Source organism: Vanellus vanellus, assembly GCF_965231255.1.
Source record: "Vanellus vanellus genome assembly, chromosome: 9".
Taxonomy (NCBI): domain Eukaryota; kingdom Metazoa; phylum Chordata; class Aves; order Charadriiformes; family Charadriidae; genus Vanellus; species Vanellus vanellus.
Window position 1 is genome coordinate 5944920 of NC_138914.1, and position 20228 is coordinate 5965147.

The following is a 20228-nucleotide window of genomic DNA, read 5'->3' on the forward strand; positions in this document are numbered from 1 at the left end:
TTGCTTTTCTCACTACTGTACCCGGAGAAGCTTTTAACTACTCTGTTTATCACTTCTGACATAAATAAATGAGAAAAAATCAGACCTTTGAAGAAGAAAAACTTCATCTAATATTGTTAATTAGCCATGACAAACGATGAAATAACATTGTAAATCTTTCATAGAAACAGCCACTAGATTTTAATTACACACATTCATAATTTAGCAAACAACATCTTACTTGAATGTGAGTGTTTAATATGTACAGTACTCCAGGCTTCAGAGTCCTTAATTTTGTTCAGTTAAGGAAGCCTCTAGGTTTCGCTTCCATGCTCATCTTGTATTTTATTTGCTTTGTTCTTTAAAATCCATGAAAGGCTTTGCATTTTGATAAATATCTTTTTATTTATTGTACAATGACAGGAGGAAAACTTTTGTTGTGTAAAACATCAATACATCATGCCAGTGTTTAGCAGTTCCTTGTGCTAGCCAAAAAAAATTAATGTAGATTTCCTTAGTAATTATCTGAGTGATAGAAAGATAATACAGTGCAGCAGTACAATAAATAGAAGGAAATTATCTAATATCCCTAATCTGCTAGGAATCATATCAAGGTGGAGGTCTTATACACATTACGGCTAACAATTATGGAAAGAAAATTTAACTCTTGCAAAACTACACACTTTCACAAACAAGCCCCGGCCAGGTCCTGAGTTCTCTGTCGCCCTTCCTTGGCACCCAGCCAGAGGATCACCGTCCCCGTTCCCTGCTGGTGTCAAACAGGGGAGGGGAATAAATAAATAAATAAATAAATAAAAAAGAATATCCACGGGAGCTGCAGGAGCGGGACTGACGGACTCTGGCCTCCGCCTTCTCGCACCACCACGTCCCGTCAACCTTCACGCTGCGACCAACTCTACACCCACGACCGTACTGACAGTCAGTCGGTCTACCTATAAAGCCGGTTTCTCTTATTTCCACATAAAATCTCGGACTTCAAGAACACAGCCAAACAAACAGGTGCGTAGGTCTTCTGAAGCTCGGCGAGTTTTTGTTTCTTCGCAGCAGCTTGCTCAGACAGATCCAGTTGTTGCAACTATTTGCGACAGCACCAGACGAACGCGAGCCCCAGCAACAGTTATATTAGGAGTTAAAGTACTGTTTGCCTCCGTAAATATTCATTTTCTAAATATATACACACAGTTAATGTGTATTTTTATATATAATAAATGGTATTACATGAAAACCTAGTTACAGTAAGCTGTTTTACCTATTTGCCACCTGAGCGTAAAGCGAGCGTGTCGGTTTGGTTTTTTTTTTAAAAAAAAAACAAAAAAACAAAACCAAAACCCCAAACCCCACAACTTTTATATAAATTGACTGATGCCCGTTTGGTTGTCTTCTCAGCCATCCTAAGAAAAGCTCTCGAACGCTCTCTACTTTGAAAAGCCAGGATATAGAAGTATACAAGGCCCATTGTCCAAGAAAGAATTTAAAAGCAAGACAGGCTGCCAAACTGCGCTCCCCACCCAGTTACCAAACACAGGATACAAGGCAGTTTGTTTACTTCTCACAATTGAATGCGTACAAAAAAGGTCTCAGTGCAGTCCTGTTGTCAGGTCAGTAGTCAGTGTTAAAATGCTGAAATATCCTGATAAAACTCGCATTTTTGATCCCCTCCCTAAAGCCTCTGTCAAAGGTCTGTTTTCCTTTCTTAGGTTACTCCCTACTGCCTAACATAAACTGTCACAACTGCCGGAGGACAAACGGCCCCGTTCGCAAAACAACCCGCTCCCTCCAGCGCCACGGCAGCAGCCGCCGGGACCCTCCTCCCGCGCCCCCCTCGCCCCATGGGGGGGGGGACACCCGAAATTCACCGGGGGCGACGCTGAGCTCTCTCGCGACCGGGCGCTGCGCGGCGCTCACCCTCCACTACGCAGCCCACCAGTAAAACCCACCAAAAACCTTACTGGGGTCCCTCCGTTATCCCGCTCGGGGGTCCCATCCCTGCTACCAGCGGGGCTTGGGCGACGCGTTGCGTTTCTCCTCTCTCGCGGCGGTACGACAGGACGAGGCACTACACAAAACGACTTGGGGGATGCGGTACCTGTTCCATCTGCCAAGGTGCCAACTCGGCCCTCGTTAGCGCGGCAGCCGCCGGTCCCCACCGCGGCACCGCTCGCCCTGTGACCCGACCATCGGTTTTCAGTACGAGAGGGAGGGCGGGGGGCGGGGGGGAGAAAGAAAATGAAATAAAAGACCACCGCCTGCATTCTAATTTAGCAGAAATAAACCTCCTTAAGGCAGGAAAAGCAGGGCTGGACCAACCCGCGGGGTGAGAGGCATCGCCGAAACGGGCCTCGACTAAAACCGTCGGCAAAAACGTCCCCCCAAAACCCCAGAAAAAAGCTGAAGAGACTCGGGCCCCTTGTTCTCTTAACAGCTATCGCGTTAAAATGCTCTTCTTGAAACAGGAAGGAGTCCTTTCTTATTGTTGCTTTCGATAGTGCAATATCAGAAGTGTGACCACAGTAAATCAGTGTGTTAGATATTGAAATGCCATCACATTGTCTAACTTCCCTTCTCCTCTTTTTTAACACAAAGTATTTTTCCTTGAAGCTCCAAGCCCTCATCTTTGTGTCTGAGATGCTCTCCTGTCTGACAACAGCAATTTAGAAGAGTTAACTTTTATCGTTCATTCTGCTGTGTAACTTTCCCCTTCAAATTTCTTTATCTGCCCTCTGAGCTCATCTGAACTTTCATGTTCTCCCAGCATGCAGGCTCGCATTCAAAACTATGTCTAATAGACCAAATAAGAGGTTAATAAGAAGTGGCAACAGAAAGAAAAAATACAATCCCTGGTAACTGATAAGAATGACAGTGGCAGCCCTTTATTGTTTGTCTTCAAATATAGAGTTAAAGATCTTTAAAAAACTAAATTTTGACGCCTTTGAAAAGAAAGAAGCACAAAATAACAACAGGGGGTTATTGCCTGCCAGCCACAGGGGAGAAGCTCCATAATTCTTATTCTCCCTTTTGAAGGCTGTTAGAAATCTGATTCAAAAAAGCAACAGCAGAAGGAGAAAGCCTCTTGAGGCTATCGCCATTTCCTGTGATCATGCATAATGCGTTTCAAAAGTGGGTTTTTACCAATTCTGTTGATCAATTGCACCTCCTTCATATTCCCTCTTTTTTCTGCTGTGTTTACATCTGATGTGACTCAATGACAAGCGCTGTCTGAGACTGTGAAACAGACCTGTCATGTTGATTTATGGGCGCATCAAACCACGACTTGTCCAAACTGAAGCTCGCAGTTCATTAATTAGAGAGTTGTGACTTTGAAGTCAGCTTTCAGACTGTGGTTTTTAACATTTGGCTTAATTTATATGCTCTTGAATGTGGATCTCTAAGGAAAAAACTGAAATTCCCTTCTTGTCTTTGAACTTCTTTTGACCGCACAATAATCATTTCTTTGTCCAGAGTGATGCCTGCATCCCAGAGTCATTAACGCGCATTGAACTGCCACTGATGAGTAAGCCCTACTGAATTAGAAAAACAGCCAGCAAAACAAAGCTGAGAGCATTCTGCACAGTGATATCTCACAATTACATGCCTTCCCTCCCTGTGCCATTTCCATTTTAATTACTGTTAGTCCTTTAGATTTACATTTTAGACACTTTTTAATCTGTTCCCTTTTTATTATAGTGGCGCCCGTAAGCGCGCTATGGTTAAGGTTGTGTCAGCGTTTCCATTATAAACCCCCGTATTTTCAGGGGTTTATAACTCAGCTGGAAAAATTCACTCTGGGTTGAAACTTGGCACAGGTGGCACGATTTGCCGAAATTTCGAGGTGGAGGGGGGGTGTGGGGGAGATGGGGAAACTGGTGCACGCCTCGAGCAGCGCCACTTGCAAAGCGACGCACGAGCGCCGCCGCTATCGCAGGACATCGCGCAGCGTCTCGGGCCACGAGGCAGCAGCTTTCTAGGATCTACCCGAGCCAGCAGCGGTGTCAGATTAAACACGAAAGTCTCAAACTCCCTGTGACCAGAGGGGTGACCTCGGCGCCTTAAAAACAAACGCAATTACAGCAAAATTAAATTTTAAGGACACCAAAAATCAACACGCAAAGTTTAGGGCGTGACAGGTATTTTGAAAGGAAAGCGTATTTAAAGGACGGGCAGAAACCACCCTGGCCTGTCTCCTTCCTGCCATGGATGGACCACGGTGGCATCAGAGCGAGGTCTCCCGCCACCGTGCCGCGAACAGGCAGCGTTCCCGCGCTACCTCCGCCTCTCAGACCTCGCTTCGCTCGGCGTCACCACCGGCGCTGCTCCGCTGCGGTCCCTCCCGCTACGCCCCGTGCCGCGAAGAACGGGCAACCAGAACCTCTCCGGCTGGAAGCCGCGAGCCCGAACTCACCACCTCTCGGCGTTTTGCAGCGTTTAGAGAGGACGGCACCGTCTGTCTCTGGGCCCGCCGCCTTGCCCCCTCCCCTTTACAACATAACTAACTCCCAAAAGCACTCTCCCAAGATACAAGCCGAGATGCTTGCTCCAGTACTCCTACCGAACATCACGGCACGGTCCCCCGCTATAAAATATGTGGCAGCAAGCAAATGGAAAGCACAGGAAAATACAGGCGAAAACAGGACAATAACTCTAAATCTGAAAGCTGAGACCCGATAGAGTCAGTTCAGTTGTGCAATCATTTATAAGATGAATGACAGTTTAATAGCCACTAGACAGTCCCCGGGGATCTGTGGTTTGAAAGTAAAATGGGTATTGTCTGTACCTCTTTAGGCTGTTTTCCAGCATGTTGTTGCTGTAAAAGTTGAAGCTGCAACTGTTCCTGTTGTTTCTTATAAAACTCTTGAAGCTGCTGCTACAAAGAAAAGGAAAGATGGTAAGTAACAAAGTGGAGAGCCAATTCAGTGTCCCTTTTGGTGTAACACACAAACTGTGATTTGAAAAATAGCATCCTTTTATCTGTAATGGTCTGACCTTTAGTTTGAAACTCGACAATAAATTCAGTGCACACTGACTATTCTTGGCATTATCGTTTGAAAAGTAATCTCCAAAATGAACTGATGAAAAACATACCATTTTCTACACAAACTAATTAAAATAAGGCAAGGAATGACCTTTGATTGTAACAACAAAGCCAAAATGCCCTTGCTGAGAGAGCCTGGCGGATCTCTGTTGTGAAACACGCACGCTTTCTAAATGATAGGGTTTGCCTGTACGAAGAGTTGTTCGATACATGCACAGACATCCTGGGAAACACTCTCCTCCTCCTCCTCCTCCTCCTCCTCCCCGCTCCCCCAGACGTGCGCCGCGCAGGCAGCGCTGCGGCGCGGGCGGGAGGCAGCGCGCAAGGTCGGGCTGGGGCGGATGCTGACGGCCGCCCGGCGCTCGCGAGTCCCCACCGTGCCGTACCCCGCGGCAACGGAGCCTCGGGGCTTCTCGGCCGCCGGCTTTCGGCTGGAAAAAAGGACCGTGGGCTGTGAGAAACACACTGAGGGGCCGCACGGCATAGGTTGGCTGAAATCAAACAGGTTAAGGCCGGCAAACCTCTTCCGCTTTTATCGCCACCGTTTCCACCGTCCTTTACGGCTCCAGATGGACACAACGAGGTCTAAAATGGGAAGTTGCCGCCCCACCACCTCGTTTATTCCGACCGGCCGGGGCACACCGTGCTTTCTGGGGGATGCAGGCAAAAAGCAACAGGGACATCTGCCGAAGTCCTGACACTTAAATATGCATCTGCATTATTTAGCTGATCTTGGAAGCGCTCCTAGCACTGCTCCCTGGGTTTGCTTCCAGTAGCTATTTCTAGAATCAAAAACAAAAGAGCAGTCGGTTCATCTCAGAGCACGGCGGCTCGGAGGTTCGGACCCGAGATGAGGGCAGCTCCTTTCCCCGGGCACGTTTCGGGAGGCGAAGCCCTCCAGTACCTACAAGGGGCCACCTCGGCAGCCGTTAAGGAAACAATTACCTGTTGAAGCATGAGTGCCTGCTGCTGCTGGAGCAGGACTTGGAGTTGCTGGGGAGTTAGCACTTGTTGCTGGAGGATCTGCTGCATTTGCTGGGGAGTGATCACTTGAGGTGTCATCATAGCCACCGACACTGGGACCTGAAGCGCGAGAGGAGAGCAAAGAGGGGTCAGGCGGCGAGAGAGTCCTTACAGCCCACCGCAGCAGGCACGCGAGGACCGACCACATCTCCCCGGCGACCGAATCCCCCTTTCGCAAAACCTTATTACGATGGGAATCCTTTAAAGCGAGCAGCATGGTAAACCCCAGTCGGATTTATGTATTTTTACAAGAAGCCGTCGACCGAGTCCCTCCCCCCCCCGCTCCCAGAACGCCCTTGCCTCGCCTGCAGAAATCCAACGGCCGAGCATCCCGCGCTGATGGGATCTAGACCCTATTACCCCAGGTTTTTAAGAAAATGGAAGGAAGGCTCAGCCATGTGAATAACGGCACTAGACTCCCGTGCAATTTCAACAGAAAGGCCCTACCACGATGTCTTTACCGTTCCATATTCACCCAGCATACAGATGTCTTCAATTCTTTCATATTATGTGAGATACCATTAAAAGCCGCTTTCCATGACATTTCAGTGACAAACAGCTACAGTGATGAACTTGATAGCATTTCATATTTGCAACTGTTAACACGTTTCTGCACGGGCATCTCTGCAAGGAACCTGTACACTGTATCTGAAAGGATGATGTCTTGTTCAGATAAAACACTGACATTAAAATGACAGGCTGTCTTGGCCAAGGTTACACAAATTGTATTCAAGCGGATACCTAATGACAATGCTGTGAATTCTGCAAGCTTTCTAGAATGTAATTTAGCTATTCAAAATAATCACTGCACTTGTGTTTAATTTGCAGACTACATGAGAACCATTTTGTCAGTCCTAGTAACGCAAGAAGACTATTTCCCTAGAAACCCACCCCGCTACCCTCCACCCCAAAAAAGGAAAAGGAGGGGGAAAAAAAAAAAAAAAAAAACAATAGAGGAAAAGACAAAACCCATATGAGTTTTAGCAGTAATATTTAAGCACCTTACTTTTCTATAGTTTCAAATCAAATACGTGACAGCACAAAACTAAAAGCAGTAAAGGATATACTTTGCTAAAAAGGATCTCCTGTCATCTCCTGTGTTACAATAAAAGGTAATAATATGTTTAGCACTTTTCCTGTGCACCACTTTTTAAAAAATCAGCAGACAATAGCTGATCGGAAGATAAAGGAGTTTCAAAAAAAAAAAAAAAAAAGAAAAAGTCTTCCAGTGTAGTAGTAAGCAAGAGAGAAATGCAGTATTAATTTTATGTAACATAATGTCTTAATATGCAGTTTATCTTGACTTTTTCACATGATTTGTCCTGTCATTTGCATAGCAAGCTCTCACTCCTAATTTCACAGTCATTATGCACTGATGTCCTGATTTCTCAGCACCACTAATTTTGATGAACTAAAAATGGTTCCTGAAGGTCAGGCGCGCGCGCACCGCGCATCTCCCCGCGTTGCTGCGTGCGCGCCGCGCGCCGGGGCCAGGCACCGCCCTGAAAGCGTTTTTGCCTGAGCAAAAGCCCGGCGACGGCTCGCGCGCCTCCGACCTCCCACCAACGCAAACGCGGCCCAGGCCCTCCGCGCCCTCCCCGCGGCGCAGCGCCCGCCCACGCGTCTCATGTGGTCCGGGCAGGTGCGAACGCCGGCAAACGAAGATTTAATTAGGGGTCAAACGCCGGCGCCGCCGAAGCCAGCGGCCGTTCTCCCGCGGCCGGCCGTGGCATCGCCTCGCCGCGCAGGACCAGCTCCGAGGACACTGAGTCACCGGGACGGGTAATCCCATTAATTCCGAGTACCTTAATCCGCAGCCTTTTAAAAAAGTTTTCTGGGAGTAGAAAATTATTTCATTAAAGACTGCCGTCACTATCTTCGCCCCGGAGCGTGACTCACCTTCATTATTCCCATCCCCAGAGAAGTTTACTTTACCCTCGGGTTCGTACTACCTTTCATTGAAGTCGGGCTGAGCAAACAGAAGAGGAAGCACGTTTAAGTGTGTTTTCTGTGCCCTTCTTGGAAGACGGACAACACAAATACTCTTCAGTCAGATTTATGACGACAAGCAGGGATACAGACAGGAATAGGGTGGGGTGCTGTAAACCCTACACGTCGGTGATTAATACGGAGGGCCGCATTCTGCCGTCAGCTATGCGGAGACAACTCCCATTCACTTCCACGGCTTTCTGCGCGTTTATCTGGGGATAAATCTAAGGATTTGGCCCTGCCTTTGAAAGCTGGCCGGGTACCTTCCGGTGAAGAATCGCCTAGCTGCGCACTCTTTGCTGGAACAGGAGCACTTTACCAGCAAGAAAATAAATAAATAAATAAATATATATATATATATATATATATATGGCACACCTAGGAGTACAAGTTTGCGTCGATCCGTTCAACTTCATTCTACCACCTGAAACCACATTTTCACACCACATCTGCGTCTCTAAAGAAGGTCCTGCCTTCCGCTTATAAACACGGCCAACAGCCAGGTTTAGCCAAAGTCTGCGCTTCAGCTTATCACGAAAGCAACTTACGGAAACCTTTCACAAGCAAACTCAAAATAAACCAGAAACTACCGTGTTAGAAAGGAGACGCGCGCCCCCGACAAGCGTGGGCACAGGTACGGTTTGAGGACCTTCAACAGTTAAGAACGATGGCCGATGCATCCATTCTCTTAACTCCCAACGTCCAACTTTTTCATGTAGCTAGTCCCTAGTAATACTGGGAATCAAAGGGCATGCAGCACCAGCAATAGGCTATTATAGCCCACACTTTATTACCCATTACTACCGAGGTCATTAGCGGTAAGAGTGATTGTACTGGTCTTAACCTATTGATCATTGTAACTACTATCATTTAATCCCGTGTTGAATGTCTGGAAAGCTGCTAAAGGCACACAAGAGAGAGTGCTTTAGCGATGAGAAATATAGCCAAAGCTTGGAAATTACACTTTGATTCATAAAATCTAGCCAGTGGTTTAAATCAATAGTATTTAAAACAGTCATGTAAGTTCTTAACTACAGCTCTCTAATATTTATGGGTCCCTTTTTGAGTGTATTCAGTCAAAACTAAACTTTATTTTAGATACTGTGCAATATACTTTACATTACGTTAGATAAAAAATATTTATTTCTGATATTTTGTCCGATAGTAAATGAAACCTAAACCGAGGGCTATAAATTAATTTTAGATTTCTATCTCTCAGATGTCAACTTAAACGTGTTGCCAAAAAAAATTACAAACCAACTTTAAAAATGGCTTAACTGTTTAAGTACATGAAAATGCGTGCGTTTTATGAGTTAACAATGAATCACAGAAGGCAGTTTATGAAGAACTAAAATAATTCTGTCTTACTGCCTTCAGGGAGTTGAAGTTCGAACTAAACTACTGGCAGATATATTTAAAGAATGCTAAGTTAGCATGCAGAGCAGAAATCAATCTTTTTTTTTTTTTTTTTAAGCTGTTTATTTCTATTTTCCACATGAAACACGATTGTTGTTATTGATATGATTAATGAACTACTTTTGGTATTGTTGACTGATAACAATAGGGTGTGGTAGATACCCAGCTGCATGTAAACCTGGCAGCAAAGGTAAAAATACAGCTGCAATTTGGCTTTGGGAGCTGTACTAGTATAGACCTGCTGACATGCTAATACCATCAACGGCAAAAAACGTCTTTAGTACTCACAATTGTTTTCAGACACTACTTCTCCCAGGGTTTTGCCTGCTGCTCCTCCGCATCCCCCAAAGCCCTCCCGTCCCCCGCAGTCCCCTCCGCTACCCCCTGGTTTCCAGCTCTGCAAACGCGCCGTATTTTGGCCAGAGCAACCAAGGGAAACCTCCACAAACTTGGGCCAAGCTCACCTTTAACTTCCCAACGCAGTTGCAGCAGGGATGCATTTGTCACTCCTCCACACAACCCAGACAAGGGTCACGGGGATGAAAATGATTTAGTCCTGTTTAATCATCTCCATTCCCCCGTTTTCAGTGATATTAATATAATGAAATACTAGCTAAATAATTTCAAGTAGTTTAATCTTGTATGAAGTGAAGGGGGAAAAAAAAAAAAATAAAAGGATACCGTTTTCACACAACGTGCCTTCGATGTTGGGTACGGCTGTGCTCCTGTTAACTCTTGGCGGGCACGCGTGGAAGGTGGGGAGGATTTCCTTGATTCATAAAAGACTAACTCGGCCAGAAAACCCCTTTGCTCCTGCAACGTACGTTCAAAACTTGATTTCGGCAAGACCCCGCGCCAGGCGCCTTGGATTTCCCAACAGCAACGCTTCGCTCAAAAGGTTGGGTGACACAAGTCGAACGGGGCCGAAGGTGGCTGAAGGCAGGAGGGCTGAAAGCAGCCGAGCAGCGCTGCAAACCAGCCGGCTGCAAATAAAAGTAGGCACAGCCAGGCAAACACAAACAATTAACCTGAGCTGCCGTATTAGAAAGCTATTATGTGCAATACATTGAAATGTTAAAAAAAAAAAAAAAAAAAAAAAAAAAAATCTCAGCCGAAACAATGCCGAGCGGCGTTGCTCAGGCCACAGGAGAAGACAAACCACTGACGCACCGGCAGACGGGGAAGCGCGATGCCACCAGGCAGAGCCGAGCCCGGCAGCCTAAGGAGCGCTGAAGGCAGGACCCGCTTCCGTCCCCAGACTAAAACGTTGCCGACAGGAGATCTAATCCTCCGAAACAACAACAAAAACAACAACAGCAACAAATTATGCCGCTGCTGGAATTATTCGCGCAGAAACTGCAATGCCGTTTCATTATGCAAAAACGGAATCTCGCTTTTAGACTTAGTTATTTTGCCATAACGCAGTACGACACATGAAGACAGGTAATGTTTATTGTATTAATGTAAAATCAAGCTAAGTAGTCTGTCATTAGCATAACTGTTCTCTCCGTAACAATACAACTCCCTATTAAAAGAGAGGGGGGGGGAACCCTCTTTAAAATTAAATTAGCATTTTATTATAATAATTGTGTTTATTATATTTTATCAGGAGGGAAAATCTCCCTCTGACCCAGGGATGCAGTACCATGGGGCTATGCTGACATACCCCGGCACGTCAGGACGTCTGCCGTCTTCTCTATTCTCTTCTAGCTGAGGAAAAACGGGAATATTTTCATATTTGTTTACAGAATGAAACATCTGATCTTATCTACCACTTCTCATGCATACCAGGTTTCTCACTAAGTGCCAGGATAATTGTTTCTGCTATAATAAATACCCATTTAATTTGCATAAAAATATAAAGTTTACATAAATTAAATCCTTTCTACATCTAACATTTGTCAAATAGAGACTAAACCGGAACACACACAACCAAATACTCATTTAATAAGCTGAGTGAGATTTCAGCCTCGAGATTATCATCATCATTTTTCACATTTTAAAAAGTTATCGTTTTGTTTCCTGCTCCAGCACGAAAGGAAAAATTGTAACCTGCTGTTCATGCTTCCGAACAGTGGTGGTATTTTATAATGATTCAGTTTAAAAAAAAATAATAATAATAAAAAAAAAAAAATCCGTATTTTTTTCCAGAGTTTAGGAAAGGAAATGTTAGATCAACATATTCTGCCAAAAAAGCCTCAAATAAACCAAAAGCAATCCTGCTTAGAAACAACCAAAATACCCCTAAAGCCCTTGAAAACCCCTTGAAACCCTCTCTCTCCCAAACACCCTTAATATACTGAGAATGATCATCGTGTCAGACTCCTTACATTTGTGTATTAATTCATTAATACATTAAGGAGAGCTTAATTAAATAATAAAGGACCGTGATTGAATTGGCAACATTTACTATGCCTGGAATTTCACGTGAGCAAAAAGGGAGTGTTATACAGAGGGACTTTTTTTTTTTTTTTTTTTCTTCTTCTTTCCCCCTCCATGGCAGATTTTTAAGAAGAACTGCACCTCCCGGCAGAGCTTTCTAGGGAAGGATGAGCCCTCTCTCCGCTCCCCGAGTCTTTGCCAGAGCCGAACCCGCAGCTCCAGACCCGGGGCACTGCGGAAGACATATATTGTCCCGACCAGCCGAAAAAAATCAGCGAGCTGGTGAAAAATATTCACCTGGTTAAATCACGCTCTTTATTTCCCAAACAAAACAGAGCTCTGCCTAAACACTCGGGGAGGCTTCGCCACCGGGGCTGCAACCGCAGCCTTTATAACAGTTGTAAACTTTATTTGCTTAAAATGTGCAGTTTTTCACACCTATGGCAGACACCTACAGCTGAACATCACAGCTAAGCGCAACGGTGCAAATTAGATTCTAATGAGAAAACATCAGTTGCTTCTTTGACAATCTTGCCATTCACTGATTTAGTTCTAATGAAGACACACTCCAACCAGCGAGCTCGCCGTGTTAAAGGTCAAAGCACGTTCAAAAAAAACGCCTGGCAAAATCAAGGCAAATGGGAAACCCGTAAAGAAACCTTCTCATAAAGTGGCGTGGCAATTAGAGTAATTGTGCAAAAAGCCATCTTCGGTAAAAAGTAAAAGAAATTAAGCTGCCACTACTGTAACAGGTTAGATGAAAATCAAAATTTAATGTATTCTCCCTTGTGTCATCTTGTTTTGTCAAGACATCAAATAGAATTGGAAAGTACAAAATAACAAGCCCTTGAGAAATCACAGAAGCCGACCTTTTTGATGTTGTTGGTTTACCTTGTTCTCAGTTATTTGAACAATGATGTTTCAGATTTAAGGGCAAGATAAAGCTTAAAAATTAAAACCCGTTGTCAGTTTGGGGAGGAGGGGGTGTTGTCCCTCCCAAATAACAGAACATCTTACCTAATAATCAATGAAGGCAAATCTGTCCGAAACTAGTGCACAGAACAATTAGCAATTCCTCTTATTTGTTCAACACTCAGTCTGGGTTTTCTAACATTCATTCGACTTCAGTACAAAACTACAGCTCCTCCCGCTAGCAGAGGGAACTGTGCTGGAAAGGGTAAAAATTTAAAAAAAATAAAAAAAAGAGGGGGGGGGGGGGGGGGAGAAAAAAAAAAACCAAGGCTGGGAAAGAGATATTTGCCAGTGCTGCTTCTCTCCCCAGTCTCTACACGGCCACTTTAGATCTGCAGATGAACGTCTGATGTATTTTTTCCCCTTTCCTTGTAACTGGAAAGCAAAGCTGAGCAAGCAAGCACCTTATAAAAACAAAATCGTACAGGACGTTTTAACTGAACTACAGCAAAGTAGTTTCCAGCAATGAATGCAGTTCTGCTTTCAATAAAACAAACAAACTGCTTAAAACCAGCCAAGCCTTTCACCAAACAATAACAAATTCAGCTTATGGTGTCAGGACTTTCCCACAATCTAGTTTTGCAGGTGTTGATAAAACCACCCCTGCTACCGCTTTTCCCCAGCAAAAGGGGGAGAAAACATCATCAGTTAAGTTATCTTGCTACCGGGAAACATTTTCATAAAGTAAATCCCGGTGCTGTGTCCTTCCAGCTTAGGTTTGTCCCCAGCGGCTCTAAAATGCCTAAGAAACACAGAGCAAGAAAGCGCAAGAGCTTTTCAACTCCTTAAACTTCTGAACGCAAAAAATCCTTCTCCCCTTACCTTTCCCTTCAGCTGCCCAGGGCACGCAATCACAAATACAGACGCCAAAGCATTTTGCACCGAAACGGTGATGTGTTTGGCTTCGGTATTTGAAAGACAACGTGATTCCCCAGCAACGTGAGCGCTCGAGCGCTGCCAGGTTAAAACGCTGCGTAAGAAATCGCTCTGACTGCCCTACATCACTTTTGGTGCCTGAAAAACCCCCTTTAACCTTCCCCACACAACTGTTGCAACCCTCTTCTTCCCCGCACACGACCCAAACCGACCCGGCTGGCGCAGACGTCAAAGCCCCACCGTCCATTAGTGCAATAATCCATCTGTGACCCATTACAACCCAGGGGCCACGCGCTACGGCTCCGCGGTGGTGCCCGACCGCTATTTACGCCCCAGCATAAATTTCAGCGCGGGGCTCGAGAGTTACGCTGCTCACAGGCGCGGAGGGCTCATCCAGCCGCAGGACAACCTGAGGCACCCACGCCTTCCCCCGAGCAGCGAGATCCCCGGAAAGCCAGCGCTGGGATTTCATTTCTCCCCTGTCAATCCCATTATATTTATGACTTCTCTTTAGTTCAGCTGAGTAGACTGGTCAGAGCACGCCTCAGAGCTTTTATCTTTAAAAAAAAAAAAAAAAAAAAAAAAAGGCAAAAATAACACTGTTTAAAAAAGGGAGGGCACAGTGGTACAGCACAGTAAAGTGTATGTTAAACAAGACCGAAAAAACACCAACAACCCAACTGTAGCAAACAAAAAAAATTTCAAAGCAGCCCTTCCTATCATAAGCTTTCTGATGATTTATGGTTTACCAACTCAGCAAGGTTACGCAACACTGCATGCCTTTAGATGCATTATTTGAGTCAGTTGAGATTTAATTAAGATCACAGCCTCCAAAATCCCTGTCAAATGAAAATTCACAGAAGACAATACACTATATATCCTCATGCAGATAGTCTCCATTCCATGCTCTGGAATAACATAAGTTAATCCTCGTTTCTATGGTGGCAGACAAAAGTTCACTAATTTTGTTTTCTTTTGACACTCGTGTTGTTTTCTGTTTTATGTCATGAGATCATTCCCTTTTGAGAAGGGGAGGGGAGCTGATATAGGGGGAGAGGAGGGAGAGCAATATGTCTGAATATGGCAGCAGATGTATTTTGACATTCTCACAGCTCTGCCGTGATGTCATCAAGTTTTCATATAATTAACCCCTGCCAGTAAGAGCATCATTTCATGACATCTGTCCATTGGGGAGAGGAGGAAGGAGTCGGGGACAAAACACGAAAAGCGCCCGGGGTCTTGCTCTCACGCTAACACCCAAATCCAACAAAATTAAATTAAGGCAACAAGACTGCATTCGCATCTTCCCTACCAGCGAGTGGCTTTTCCCAATTCGTTATCTGCCCCGGCTGCCTCCTCCTCACCTCGGCGGTGCTCCCGAACCCCGCGCCACGCGCGCCCGGCTCATCCCTAACGCCTCCTCCTCCTCCTCCTCCTCCTCCTGACGGTCCTGCCGCAGGGGAGCCCCGTCCCTCCACAGTTCAGCTCCTCTCCGCGCTACACACGAGCACGGTAAATAAAACGGTATTTTCTTACAGGGAAACTGCTAGAACTTTACCTCATTCCACTGTATTTCTATTTGCATTATCGTAATATCTGCTTGCTTATCTCGTGGTTTGGAAATGACAGGTGCTAGCGGTCTTTTGTTTGACAGGCCACTACACAAATAACTGTCTTGCCTGAAAGGGCTAATGCACTACTAATGAACAATAAATCAACTTTGATTATAAAGTGTCAGACCAATCAGTTTGCAGTTCAGCTCTATCACTGTCTAGGCCAAGGCAGCTCCTCTGTTGAGGCAGGATTTGGGTTTCAGCTCTGCAGCCTTATCAATGAAATTTTTTGGAAGTAGCCACAGGAGATCACCGAAAGCCCTCCGACAGCAGAGTCTTCCGCTGGCTGGGAGGAGAGCGCCTGCTTTTAGAGACTTCCTAGGCTGCTACCGCAATAAATACACATACAATCAACAAAAGCCATTTCTTAACCAGACCGAAGCACGCGCCGATGACACACTGGCGCAGAAACATCTTAGCCGTGACTTTTAAAACAGCTAGAAGCGAACAGAATTGCTTTTTAACTTGGTGGAAAGACGTGCAAGGTGCCTGAAAGCTCTGCACAGCAGACGTACTTCGGAGGGGCCCGATCCAGCAAACGCTCATGTAGTGGGCAGCACGCTTACTGCTTCGGGGGGGGTAAGGGGGGGAGGAGAGACTCCTCTCCCATTATAGCTACTGCACACGCACAAGTCGTTCCAGGATCGGGCCCGGGAGCATCAGGCATGAAAATTAGCTCCGAACCAAACGAAAAAGATTTTAAGGTGCAGGTTTATTTACCAAAAAAAAAAAAAAAAAAAAAAAAAAAGGCAAACTAGCCTGCGTAAGACACTTTTTATTAGAAATAAACTTTAGCAATTTATTGTAGCCAGCGACTCGACACTCATCGCTAGAATAAAATCCAACCATTCCGTTTTCATAAACAGATCTTAGTCACCCCGAATGATTCACATTTCCTGCCACCGAACTTGTTTTTATTTAAAAATATAAAATGGTAGCGCCTCGAACACCGGCGCCCGCACCGAGGGGACGGCGTTGCGCTACCGAGCGGCTTTTCTCCCCCACCATCACCCCCAGCGCGGGGGGCAAGCGGGGACCCCCCACACCCCCCCTCCCCCGGTGTTTTTGGAGAACAAGTCGGCTTTGAAGGAGTTAATCCCAAAGAGGAAGAGTGTGTATGCACTTTGCTCTAAACTTACCACCCACTTCCTAAGGGTTCCCTCCTCCCCGCCGCCATCCCCCCCCCCCCCCCTCCAAAATTCAGCTCCTCTGCCCCGACGCGCTCAGCTCGAACCGCACTGAGGTCCCGTTACGTTAATTTCAAGGGGGGGCAGAACGCCCCGTTAACGTCAAGATCAGAGCTCGATCACTTCATCTCCCCCCCCCCCCTCCCCGGCAAAGGGACCGGCGAGTCCATTGAGCAACGCCGCCTCCTGACACCGAAACCTGACAAACTATTTTTCCCGGTTCCGGGCACTTTTTCCCCTCCTTTTCCTCGCTCTCCTTTCAGAACTACAGCACTGAGGTGAGACCCGCCCGGCGGGGCTGCGCGCCCCCAACCCCCCACCCCCCCAAAAAAAAACCCACCACACAATCAATCACCGCTTTAAAAAAAAAAAAAAACACCAAAAAAACAAAAACCAAAAACAAAACAACCTTTGGCGAGTTGCGAGGCGCCCACCCGCTGTGTGTGTGTGTCCCCTCCCTCCCCTTCTCCTCTCTCTGGCAGCCGGTGGCGGACCCCGCGGAACCGGCCGGCAAACTCCGGCGCGGACGGGAGGAGCACCGTTTTTACCTCTTTCCGACAGTTTTAGGACCGGGACCGCTTCCCCCCTCCAACCCCCACCACCCCCCCACCCCCTCCCGAGGGCAAAGCACCCACCTGGGGGGCGGCGGCGGCGGCGGCGGGCGGGCGGCGGGCCGGGCCATGGAGCGGCGAGGAGCCGGTGGGGCGCGGAGCGGGTTGCGGAGCCTCCGCGGGTGCGGGGCGGAGTGGCGGGGCGCGCTGGCTCGCGGGGGCTGCCGCCGCGCGCGCCGCCACCCGCCCGGCCCCGCCCTGCGCCGCCGCACACCCCGCCCCGCCCCGGAACGGGGCGCCCCGCGCGCGCACGGCCCCCCCCCCCCCCATCCCTTCCCGCCGGCCCGACCCCACAGCGCCCACAAACTGCTTAAAAGTCGCCGCCCCCCTCCAAAAAAACCCCACAATTATCTGTTTTGCGGGGAGAGGGTGCCGGGAGCCGGGGGGAGGGGAGGGGGGGGGGAGGTGTCAGCCGGGACAATGCTGCCGGGGGCCGCCCCGGGAACGGTGCGGTGCGGTGCGGTGGGGGGGGTACCCGCACCAAAGGGGATTCTCTCCCCTCCTTCCACAGCAACTTTTGTCTTTCTCCCGGGAAAAGTGGCTTTTACTCCGGTTTTCCCCGACAGTTCTGCCCCGGCGACCTCCGGATTTTAATATCGGAAAATAATAATAGTGATGACGATAAAAACAAACAAACAAACAACAAAAAAAAAACAACACCCCAACCCAACCGAACAACCACAGGGAGCCTCTAACGGGAGTTTGCACCAAACCAGCAAACTGGTCCGCAAACGGGACCGACCCCCCGTCCGTTCCCCCCACTTCGGGGGGACCCGCACGGCGGTGGGATGCTCCAACCCCCCCCCCCCCGGGCGGCGGCTGTGCCCACGGCAGCCCCGTGGAAGGGACCCTTGCGACAGCTCCCGGGGCGACCTCAAGAAACACCTCCCGTGGCCCCCCCAGACGCGCTGTGTGCTGTGTGTATGTGTCCCCCCTCCGGCACTGCCGCCGTCCCCGTAACCTCCCTCCTCCGGGAGCCCGAGGAGCCACCGTCCGCTCCATCCCAGGCACTAAGAGCGGGTAAAATCTCTCCTGCTATTCCCATTTATGTATTTTATTTTTTTCCCCCCACATTTTCACATCGTTTCTGAAGGTGCGGACAGTTAACTTCACGTGCAAGTAAGCGAAAAGGCAGAAACCGCCCCAACACGGCTCCCCGGCAAAACCGTACTGTACCCGCAGGAGTTCGGGGGGCCGTGAGACAACGGCCCCCGTTAGCGATGCTGCCAAAGAACCCCCCAAAGAAGCAAAGACAAAGGACCCAATTTACTGCCAACTTGCGATCTGATGTTAAACGGGATGCGATGCGGATTGCTTTCCACCCTAAAGTGTTCTCGTGTCAGATAACGAATTTATTAATGGGATTTTTTTTTTCAGGTCACAAAAATGTGACCCCACCCTCTTATGAATATTTAATAAGGGACTAAGGGCATCTTTTGCAAGACCCTAAATCTGCCAGAAACAGCCTACATGAATCAGAAAGCGCCTGCCTCTTAAAGGGGCACACATGCACGGCGCAGGTCAGCGCAGACAGGGCATGGGAACAGCCGGTGGTGGTAAGTATTGTATCTATGCACAGTCAAGGAAATAAAAACACACACGCACACTCCAACACACCGGGCGCTCAATAACAACGCAAACCGGCAGCGCGTGCAATGTGCTAGTAATAATGATCGCCCGCGCCGAAGAGAATCCTTCCTCTCCTGGACTTCAAAGTAATCTCAAAGAACTCAAAATTGTTTTGGAAAATAGATTACAGAATACGGAGACTAAACTTTTCAACAGTTTTTCTTGCGGACCACCTCCTCCCGCCTGCAGCGTTCACCGAGAGCATCCCCGCGGCAGCATCCCCAGCAGCGCTGATGGCGAAGGAGCATCGGTAGGAAACAGCTCTGTGCATTTAACGAACCCTCACTAACTCTGCGGCCCAACCACGGCGGGGCCGCACACCCGGGCAGTCTCCGCAGACCGGTCACAGGGTGCTCCGGCAGACCCCAGTTCGGAAATCTGCTGACCTACCTCGTCTTCCTCAGCACAAACTTCTCACCCACGCGCGACCCTCAATCCTGTTGAGTCTCATCGTCAGTTCTCCTTTTCCGACACGGCCACAGGCAGGTACACACAGCGCAACGGAAGACCAGTGCCCTCCTCCCGCCCTCACCGCTGGCTGACCACACGCCTTTGGACCGAGCTCCGACTTACTCTATTTATAAAAAACGGAGACTCTATGAAGCCCACCGCTTTGCTCAAGGCATTTCTCTTCCTTCCGGGGGCAAAGGAAAGGCGTAACGTGGCGACGCAAGCACAAGGCTGTGAGCTACACGCCAAGCTGAAGCACAGGGCTGGCTCTGGCCGTGGGCAAGTCACCTACACATTACTATTTTTTATTTATTTATTTATTTATTTTTTAATTTTTATTAAATGGCTATCACGTTGAGGATACGGCTTCCCTCTCAGTTTGCAAAATTTCTGGCCCGGCTGTGGAGTTGCCCGCACGCCCACCGTTTCAAAGGCAGCCAACGGCCTCAACATCTCTGTCCCCTCATCCGCAAAACGGGGATACTGCTACTCGTTTCAGGATCTTCTGCAGACCGATATTTGCAAAACACTTTGAAAGGTGCTGTCTAAGCACCGAGCGCCGGCCACGGAACCTGCGAGCCGTATTTTTAAAGCATTTTATACCCTTTCATATAAAAGCTGCGTACCTGCAAGCTCAGCCAACGTCGGCCGTGGGTTCAAAACTTCGCTCTATTCCCTTAGTAACGGAGACGGTAGCACTTGTTAAGTAGGGTCACCATGAAATATAATGCATTTCTAAGCCAGCAAAATATTTTAAAAGAGCAAGAAGAACCATAAACTCCCACTTTAATTCCATCCAATCACGGAGAGTCGTCACAGACAGAGGCAGTCAGACAGGGATGTTCAAAACTGAACATATAAAGTAACAACTGAAAAATAAGTGGGATCGAGTGTGGCGGACCAGGTGGCTATGTGGCACCGCGTGCCCACGGGATCTGATCCACATTAAGCCACGGTAACGACATCTAGGAGAAAGAAAATAACCACTGGAGTGTGGCGCGGACAGTAGGCTCTAAGGTCCAAGTCAGAGGAACAGGTTATGAATTCCGAT

General features: G+C 47.6%; 1 protein-coding gene across 1 annotated transcript in view; it reads right to left on the minus strand.

Moving 5' to 3' along the window:
* FOXP1 (forkhead box P1) overlaps nt 1–20228 on the minus strand; it is a 399883-nt gene that overhangs the window by 71259 nt on the left and 308396 nt on the right. Inside the window, exons 6-7 of the mRNA XM_082487999.1 lie at nt 5975–6112; nt 4772–4861 (exon numbers count right to left, since the gene is read on the minus strand). Coding sequence (XP_082344125.1) covers nt 4772–4861; nt 5975–6112 — 228 coding nt within the window. The remainder of the gene's footprint in view (nt 1–4771; nt 4862–5974; nt 6113–20228) is intronic.